This window comes from Camellia sinensis, chromosome 3 (genome assembly GCF_055761805.1).
Source record: "Camellia sinensis isolate YWXY chromosome 3, ASM5576180v1, whole genome shotgun sequence".
Classification (NCBI taxonomy): domain Eukaryota; kingdom Viridiplantae; phylum Streptophyta; class Magnoliopsida; order Ericales; family Theaceae; genus Camellia; species Camellia sinensis.
In genome coordinates, this window is record NC_138963.1 from 218091341 (window position 1) to 218101717 (window position 10377).

At 33.0% G+C, this 10377-nt stretch overlaps 1 protein-coding gene across 1 annotated transcript; it reads left to right on the top strand.

Annotated features, from left to right (window-relative positions):
• Nucleotides 1-357: 357 nt before the first annotated feature.
• LOC114275273 (cytochrome b561 and DOMON domain-containing protein At4g12980) lies at nt 358-3804 on the top strand. Its single transcript, XM_028217287.2, has 3 exons — nt 358-869; nt 2050-2304; nt 2979-3804. Exons 1-3 carry the CDS (start codon nt 801-803, stop codon nt 2985-2987), a joined length of 333 nt encoding a protein of 110 aa, XP_028073088.2. The 5' UTR covers nt 358-800; the 3' UTR covers nt 2988-3804.
• Nucleotides 3805-10377: the final 6573 nt, after the last annotated feature.

Consider the following 10377-nt stretch of genomic DNA (forward strand, 5'->3'; position numbering starts at 1 on the left):
TTAGTTGCTAAATGAAAAATAAATAATTATTTTTATCTTTAGCGACTAAAAGTTTGGTCGCCAAAAACATATTTTCAGTCACAAAAAAATATTTTAGTCGCCATATATTGAATTTTGGCTACTAAAATCATTTAGTCCCCAAACAAAAATAAAAAAATATTTTTTTATCTTTGGTGACCAAAAGTTTGGTAGCCAAAAATTTATTTTCAGCAACAAAATAAAAGTTTAGTCTCCAAAAAACTAAAATATTTGGAGGGATTTTTCAAATTTTGGAGGGTTTTATAAATTAATTGGCGACTAAAAAAGTTCAGTCGCTAATGGTGTAATATATATATAGATACTTGTTTTCCAAACCACAAACCAGCGCCTGTGTCTCTCTCTCTCTCTCTCCCCCTCCCTCTGCCTCTCCCTCTCCGCTGCTCCTCTCCCCTCCCTCTCTCTCCGCCCTCTCCTCCACCTCCCTTCTCCTCCCAACGCTACTCAAACCCTGACCCCATTTCCATTTCACTATTGCCTTCGCTTGTTGACTCTCCGTCAAATCACAGGATTCATTACACGCCCACTACTACTCCTCAAGTTATAGACTCCTCAATTCGAGCGATGTGAAGCTCACGTTGAGTTCCAAGGACGAACTCACTGTTTCCTTGAATGTTCATCGGCAGATCTTGGTTGCTCACAGCCGATTCTTCGCGGTTAAGCTTTCCGATCGGTGGTCGAAGCAGCAGCGAACTTCTAACCCCTACATTGTCGAGATTGCTGACTGTGATGACGTTGAAGTTTACATTGAGGCTCTAAGTTTGATGTATTGTAAGGATTTGAGGAAGAAGCTCATGAAGGAAGATGTCACCAGAGTACTTGGAATCTTGAAGGTACTAATAATCATTTGCACATTGTAGAGGAAACTATGAACTTTTGTTGAATTTGTAGATTTATATGTTTGTACCTATTTGTATGTGTATATGAAATGATGGGTTCATTGGCATATTGTTCTGGTGGTGTTTTAGGAATTTGAATTCTGTATGTGTATATGAAATGATGCCTTTAAACTGTTTGATAAAATGTCTCTTAGGCTTCTCAAAATTCTAACCCACTAGCCTAACTGTGTTTTTTTGTTTCTTTTGCTTTCCGTTTTAGGTATTATATTTGCTTTTTTGTTTCTTTAATCTTTGAAAGAAACTTTTTTTTTTTTTTTTTTCCAAATAAAAAATGAATTTGTTGTATGTGAAATTGTAGAGCCAGTGGTTTTTATGAAACTGAAATGAGTGATTTTGGAATTGTTTGGACGGTTTTATCACCCAACAATTACCTAAAAGAAAATATAGAAAAGAAAGCAAAATCATCATATGAAAGGTTTCTTGGTAATAGAACTATCAGCTGCAGGGTATAGTACAGAAGGGGACAAAACAAGGCCGTATATGGAGTAAGCTGTTGGGGTTCTAAGTGAAAGCTGTGAATCGTCTGCACACTCTAGAGAGAGAGAGAGAGAGAGAGAGAGAAAGGGAAATCCAATAAGCACAAGAAACCAAAGGTGTGATTTTTATTGCATGGAGTGAAGAGCTTGGAATACTAAAGAGAGTTAAGCATAGCATAAAGAGAAGTGCTTGGTTTTTTCTTGGTAGAGAGAGAGAGAGAGAGAGAGAGAGAGAGAGGTTTATATTCCTCATCTTCCAACATTCTTCTACTTTATCTGGCTTTCTCGCAACTGTAGCAATCTATGATCAGCTTTGGTTGGCTCATTGGCTTTCATTCTATCACTCAAGCCATGCAAAACCCATCTATTTATCTTTACTTTCCTTAAATTATTCATCTTCATTCCTTAGCTTTAGCACTCTGAAAATTTTCTACGACATTCACTATTTTCTTGGTAACCAAGCAAGGAACGCGAATGAATTTGAAAATCAAAAAAGAATGGAACGGTTAATGAATAAAAGAGAGAGAGAGAGAGAGAGAGAGAGAGAGAGTGAAAATCAGAAAATCAGAAAAGAATGGAACGGTTAATAATTTTTTTAGTTATTGTTCAGTAATTGAATTAGATTATTGTTGTGTCAGCTTCATGGGGTTTTGAATGTTGTGAGTTGGGGAATCATGTTTCCTGTTGGAGCCATCATCGCGAGGTACCTGAGAACTTTCCAGTCGGCGGATCCTGCTTGGTTTTATCTCCACAGCCTTTGCCAGTTTTCTTCCTATGTTATTGGGGTTGCTAGATGGGGAACAGGACTTAAGCTTGGAAGTGAATCAAAGGGGGTGCAATACACTCATCATCGCAACATTGGGATTGCACTCTTCTGCCTAGCAACTGTGCAGGTATTTTTCTCTTCAACAAAATTTCTTGTAGAAAGTTGTCTAATGTTGTGTTCATTGTACTTATATGGTTGGTTGGTTGTTGTTATTTGTCATTACCCTTGATATGGTATAAAATTGGAATACTAACACAATTTTAGAATTTTAGACTAATACAATTTTTAGATGATGTAATACAATTTAGGCTAATGTTTAGACTCAAAATATTTAGACTAATACAATTTTAGAATTTTAAGCTTTGTATTAAAATTTTGAGATGATGTAAAAATTGGGATACTACCTGACTTCCATGAAAACTTATATTCATTTATACTCATTGATGTACTTGGAGTGCTAGGGAATTTAAACTATTTTTTTCTCTTAGCTTTTGGTTTGAATGCTTGTTGCTGGATATTATAATTTTTGCATTAGTTTTGTCATTTTGTCTATCTGAGGGTGTATTAGTATGCAACAATTTATTTGACACTGGTTTTGTGAAATTTGCTCATTTTGGAATGGTGGTGATGGAAAATTATGTGGGGTTTTGTGTTGTTTTGGGATAATGTGAGCTTTTATGTAGTGTTGATCTATTATGCATATAGTAGGTGTCTCTCTTTGTCCATTTGAATGTAAAGATTGGATCTGTAAGAGTTGAGTTTTAATGACTAGGACCTAACATTCACTTTACCAACATGCAGGACCATTGATCTCTCCACTCATGTATTTGAACCTCGCAAGAAAAACTTGTTTTTGCAAAGTTTATACAAAGAGGAGCAGGAGAAATCACATATGACAAATGGTAACAACAATGGGAAGCATGCTTTTCATAGTGACATTCAAGATAAGGATATAGTTGAAGCTCTAGAAAATGAGGTTTAATATTGGACAGACTTTTCAAAAGTTCACTTTCATCCCTAGAGTCTATACGAATACATGCTTGGTTAGAGTTTTCCAAAAACTCTTTTCAAAAAATTTTACTTTCTTGTTTTCCGTGTTTTTTTGTTTTTACTGAATTTTTTTAATATTTTAAGCAAATTTTTTTACTTTTTAGACATACCTAATATAAATATACCTAAAAAGTAAAAAATTTGTGAAAGAAACCTTTTAAAAATTCACTAAATACCAAAAATACAAAAAAAATACGAGAATTTCGTACATATTTTGTATTTTTATGTATTTTTATGTATTTATTAATTTTTTAAAATATTTTTTTACAAATTTTTTACTTTTTAGATACATCTAAGTAAGGTGCATCGAAAAAAGTAAAAAAAATGTTTAAAATTTTAAAAATATTCACTAAAAACAAAAAAAATACGAAAACCAAAAAACTCAGTTTTCAAAAAATTTAATCCAAAAAATTCAAACCAAATACATTGATCATATGATTGCATGGAATTATTATTTTAGATTGGAATATACTTAGTTTGTATAGAATTTGATATTAAGTTATTCCTTTTTGGATGGTTGGAAGTGAAATGGATGCAAATTGCGAAATGATTGATAATATATGTATTGTTTTGTTTATATACATGGTATAGATTGCACGGAATACATACAAGTTAAGGACAAATTAAAAAAAAAATAATATCATATTTTTGGCCACTAAATAATTGGTAGCCAAAAAGGCAGTAAATATTTTTAGTGTCTAAATAGTTAGTAGCTAAAAAAAATAAAATGAATAAAAAACTTTTGGCGACTAAAATTTTAGTAGCCAAATAAAAAAATAGATTTTAGGCAACTAAATTTTTAGTAGTTAAAAAAAATTACACTTTAGGCGACTAACACTTTTGGTAGCTAAAAAAAATAAGATGAACAAAAAAATCTTTTTTTGCTACTAAATAAATTAGTCATGGAAAATAAATTTAGTTTTGGTGACCGCGTTTGGCAAGTTAACATTTTAGCTAAAAAATCAAAAAATTACTAAAAAAGTCAAAAAATTTATAACTTATACAAAAAAGTCAAAGATTTTATTTTCTTTTTACTTTTTGCACATCTTTTTTGTAAAAAGTCAAAAAGTTACTCCAAATATATTAGGTTTTTTTTATCTCATATTTTAGTTAAAAAGTTAAAAAGCTACTAAAATAGCTTATTTCTAAACGAGGCCAAATGTTTTAGTCACTGAAAATGCAATATAAATTTTTTTTGAAAGCTTTTAGCAACTAAAAGATTGATTGCCAATTTAGCCTATCAATGACTAAAGTTTTTTCGTCGCCAATGCCTTTATTTTTGGCGACTACTTGTTTAGTTGCCAATTTAGGACTTTCGGCGACTAAAATTCTTTTAGTCGCCAATACCTTTGCCGACTGTCTTTTCGCGACCAAGTTGGCGACCAAACTATTTTGTTGGAAAAATCTTTTGGCGACTAAAAATACACTTTTGGCGACTAAAAATTTAGTCGCCCAAAGTGTAATTTCTTGTAGTGGGAGAAGGAAATTAGGGATTCGAGAGAGAGAGAGAGAGAGAGAGAGAGACATTCTTCAAGGAATGAATCCCGACCATTGAAGTTCAAAGAACGAAAATAATGTATGAGTTGAGTTTATTGTATTGCAAAAAATCATTAACCCTTTTGCAACCAGATAGACTCGTCTAAAAAATGTAATAACATAATTAAATACATAATTTTTTTAAAAAAAATTCTTCAGTCTTTAAAAGATTAATTTTTGCCGAAAAATTATTTTTGTCCCTAAAAATTTGTCTCTAAAACCTTAGGCTGTGTTTGGTTGTGTTCTCCAAACGTGATTCAGCACCTTCACTCCAGTATGATGTTTGGCAAAACTCTGCAGAGAGCTCTGTCTCAGCTGCACTTTTCATAATTTTTTTTTAAAAAATTTTTTCCTGACAAGTCGTCCGGCCGGTTGGCTGGAATATTGATTTTTTTTTTTTTTTTTTGCAATTGATATGTTAATTTTTATATAATCGAAAAAAACAATTTCTGAAATTTTTAAAAATTTTTATGTGCTTTAAAATAATTTTGAATTGTATGTTTAGTTATGAGTTGTAAATTTTTGTATTAAATATCAAATGTCACATCAATAATTCCTCACTCAAATCAAAACTCTTTTCAAAACTATTTTCAAAACTCTTTATCAAGCAAATTTTCTACATTCAAATCATAATTCCAAACCTCACAAACTCAAAATACAACTTATACTCTCAAATCATAATTATAAAACACAACCAAACGCAACCTTAATTTCTTGTAACGTGTTCTGTATAAATATTGAATCTCCTTTAATTAAAATAAAAAAAAAAAGAATTTGTCACGTTTTATAACTATTTGATAGTATTAGCTTTTAATTACAGGTATAGCTTCTCTCAAGTTGTCATCTCAACTTAAGAGAGCGTCTGAACTTAGTAGGCCTATTTTTGTGACCAATTTCGATGATCTGAACATTCACTTTTTAATACTTATTTAGTAGAATATTCATGCAAAAATTAAGACGATTGGACATCCGTAACTATATGTTTAAATCATATTTGTTTTTAAAAAATGAATGTTAAATATAATTTCAAAAATAATCATTTATTTTTTATAATACAAATTTGATCGAAATATACCGATATCCAATTATCTTATTTTTTACAAGAATATTCTACTCAACGAAATCTAAAAAGTAAATGGTTCGAATTATCAAAATCAATTGCAAAATAGGCCCCAACTTGAGAAAAGCCAAATCCTTTAATTATCCACATGCATTTTCTTAATTGTTAAATATAAATAGCACTCATACTCATTATAAGCTATTGTATCTTATAATTAATTCAACATTTCACAATGTCTAGCATGTTGATCCACATTATTGTTAGTCACGCTACTTAAATTTACATTTATTGAATTTATTACGTCAAGATGAGCATAATTGCTTGTTATGGTGATTTGATCATGTGGATATAGAAAACGGTGGTGTACATGCATTAATTATTGTATTAACTAGTGTATTAATACTAATTATGATATTATTATTGACCTTACTTATTATATAAATTACAAACATTAAAAATCTCTTAAATTATATCACATCATCAATTGGTACACTAATTGGTACATATAACATTATTCTATACAAAATATATTGGTGCAATATTGGTTTTAAATTCTAGCATTAATGTGGGGGCATGTTTACAATCCAATATCACGTATTATCATGTAGAGTGTGTTATTTGATTGTCAAAAAAAATAATGGCATTTAGATTTTGAATAATATTTTCTTAATTGTTGCCGAACTCATTCTCGTCATGAGATATTATATCTAATTATTAATTCAATATTTTTTTGCCATTTAACATGCTTAGGGGAAAATACATTATAATAATTTAATTTATTTTCATCTCTTCAAATCTTTCCATATTTCCAAGAAAGGGAATACAAAGGGAAATTAATTATAATTTAATTTTTCATCAATATATAATCTTCATAGCCCTTAAGGGTTTTTTATTTTTTATTGTGGCCCAATGACTAAGAGGGTTTCGTTCAGCAACGGAGGGTTTTCTCTTTCTCTTCATATTTTCTTAATTTTTTTTTTAATTGTTGGAAATGGTTTTGTTATTTGTTTTGGATAGGGAGTTCTTTGTTCTTCATATGTTCTTTTATTATTTTTTACCCAAGTATATTTTTGGTTTGTTAATTTGTTTATGAAAAATTATTTATTCACACAATTTCTTTCAGCCCCAACCCTCCCAAATGACGTGACAAACAAAATTTGAAAAACTAACCCACATTCAAATATTTTCTCAAAACTCTCTTTACATGCATTTTGTTTTGTCACCTCATTAAGGGGATTGTAGGGGAAAAAATTGTGTAGATGTAACACTGTTGTTAGTGCTAAACATTATAAATATTAAAAACTAAAATCTTAAATTTTTTTTCATATTTTTGTAGTTTTTAAAAATATCTAACAAGTAATTTCCCCTACTTCACCTCCCTCCCTCCCTCCCTCCTTCCTTTGTGATGTAATTTTTTTTTTTAAGAAAGTCCTTTGTGATGTGATCTTGATTGTTAGTTGTTTTTAGTTTGTTTGTTTTACAAGGTACAATAATAGAAGAGGGAGCCCTTTTTTTTCCTTGTTGCTTATGTGAATATGAAAATAATATAGGTCTATATCATTTTTGGGATAGACTATGTTATAGCTTCATTGTTCAATTATATTGTTGTGGGACAAACTATTTTATTTTCGGGAATTATTTTCATTACTTGATTGAATGGTATTAGAGGTATGTTATGTTATTACACAAGCCGTGTTTGTTGAATAAGTTGAATTGAGTTGGATAATTTGGGTAGATATTCTAATGTTTTTTTGAAAAAGGTTCACACTTCGAAATGGGGGTAACAATGCAGATAACAATTTAGATGAGTCATACCTTGTTGTTCAGATTGTCAAATTTCATAAGCACTAACAAATAATCTTTGACATCTACGCCTACTTTATATATATATATATACACGAGGTTTGGGAAGAACACTTGACTGCATCTTCAGTGACTAATTGTTGGGTAGTCTTTATTGCATTTAAGATCACCAGCTTTCACATTTTTCTGGATGAATGAATTTTGTAGTAGTGTCATTTTGGTACAATCTCCTAGAAGTAGAAGGGTTCTACAAAATGAACAGATTAGATTATTCAGATGGGCAGAAATAGACTCATAGTGGACCAACTAGACCGTTCAACTAGATATTCCAATTAAAGAGAATACAATCCCGCTTGGGAAATATATTCGGTAAATATCTCATTATTGGACCTACAAATAATATTTCATTTCACGTTTTGTGAAATAAGTAAAATGAATAATTGCACATTTTAAAAGCACAGCATGCCAAAATCTATCATTAAATTGCCCGATTAATTTTAGCATGAATCGCATTAACTAGTCAATTAAAAGGTTTAACTAGCGAAAATGCATAGGTGGCTGTTTCTTTAGGTTGTATTTAGTTGGGGATTTGAGGAGGGATTTGGAAAGAAAAAGTGAAAAGGTATATGAAATTTAGAATATAAGTATATTTTATTTACATTTCACTTACTTTTTTTCTTTTCCTTTTTAAATCTTTTTCCAAATCCCCCAACCAAACACAATTTTAAAGTATTCTTGTTGAACATGAACCACATTCTAATCAATAGTACACCATAAAAAATTCATATTCTTTTCTGTTAAAACCTACCACTACCACTTACTACCACCTACTCCACCTACTACACACCTACCTACTCTACTCTTCTATATATAGGCATCATTGTAAACATATTCTACATCAATTAATAATACAATCAATATCTATACAATTCTCTATTTCTCTATACATCAATTTTAACATGGTATCTGAGCAAGGTTAACAACCTAGTCATTCTGCTTCACCGGCGGGCAGCAGCCTCGCCTTGGCCGCCCGCCGAACCTCTACACACACCTTCACTCCGCTGCCACACATTATTCTTCTTGATCTTGCCAAATGTATCTTAACCTGTGCGACCCTAGCTTCTAGACCCATCTCTACCAAACACTCCGACGCAGAGGATTCCCTCCTCACACTCACAATCTCAGCACCAGAGAGGCTTGATGAATATTCAGAACCCTATATCCTGAATCAACAATTTGCTTCTGCAGTGCAACAACCAACGTGGACAACCGTGTACTCGCTGAAGGTGGATGTTCCAACAAAATGGAAAATTGGTTTGCCCTTGATTGAGAACCTTGATTTTTGATCGTGGATCATCACTCCCCTGTCTGTGTTGATCCTCAGGGGATCACACATGTTGCTCTCTTCGGATTTACAGTGAGCGCATTCTTTGCATTCCCCTGTAAAGACTGGAAGGACATGATCGCCCGGTGCAAGATCAGTCACTCCCTCTCCAGCACTCTCCCCAATCCTGCCTCGTGGCCGAGGATTCGAGGAAACACAGGGTTTTGGCCCTTGGCTTCCCAGAAATAAACATCAGTGTGGCAGAGAGAGGTATAGAGGATCTTCACACGAACCTCCATCTTCTGCGGTGGCGTAATTCTTCCCAGCACGTGCTTTTGATCTTTCAACGGCTGCGATTTGCACATCTATGGGAACAGAAGATGACTCCCTTGGATCCATGGTGCTCACATACATTGTGATGGTATCCCCATCCGCAACAGCTTTTCGCATCCACTGGTAGAGTTTGCAATTCAAACTGGAGTCCTTCAGGCAGTGAAGTAGGTGGTCCAGCAGAGAGTTCAACAAGAGTATGAGGAAGAGGGAGGCCATAGAAAGTCAATAGACCCTTAACATCAGTCAATAGAAAGTCTCCACTTCCTTTTCCTCTCTTCTTCTCCGATGCTCAGATTCTCCAACCCATACCTTTTCTTTTTCATTCTTTCCACACACTCCTGTTCCCCACTCAACTTTCTTTTCCTTTTTTTTTTGTTTTTTATATTTATTTTAATCCATATTTTTGAAAAGAAAACGAAACACAAGGTTTGCACACCCATCATCTTACTTTTCCATTAGTGGTAGGACCCGCCCAAACAAATTTAAATCTCACATTTCCTTTTTATTTTTTTTTTTATTACTTCAACTTTATTCACACACTTCTCTTCAATTTTATTTTCTTTTATACTTTATTTTCTCACACTACCTCTCTATTTTTAGCCTTCCATCCGGAGAACATGGGTATGAGTAAAAAAAAAAAAAAAAAAAAACGCACACCAAACTCATTTTATTCATGTCGGGGCTCACCCTGATCCACATTTTACACCACAACCACAAAAAAAAAAAAAAAAACAAAACAAAACAAAACAAACACCACCATCACAACAACAAAGGATTTTTTCCTTATCCCTTCTCTACTCTGCCGCCGGTCTCTTCTTTTTGCCTCCGTCCTGGGCGGCCCTTGACGGTGCTGCCTCTGTGTTTCCCGCGCCACCGAGCTTGTTCACTCCTTCCTGCTCCTCCACTGCAGCATATGGCGGACCTCCAAATCGGAACATAACGGTGGCCTTCCGCTTCAGCTCCTTGTTTTCCGCCTTTAGTACACATATTTCTGCTCGCGCATCCTTATACATGCGCTGGAGTAGAGCCAGTTGGGCGTTTAACTGCTGCACCTCATTTGTCCTACTCTGAAGCCGGTGCGACAAGTTTGTGAC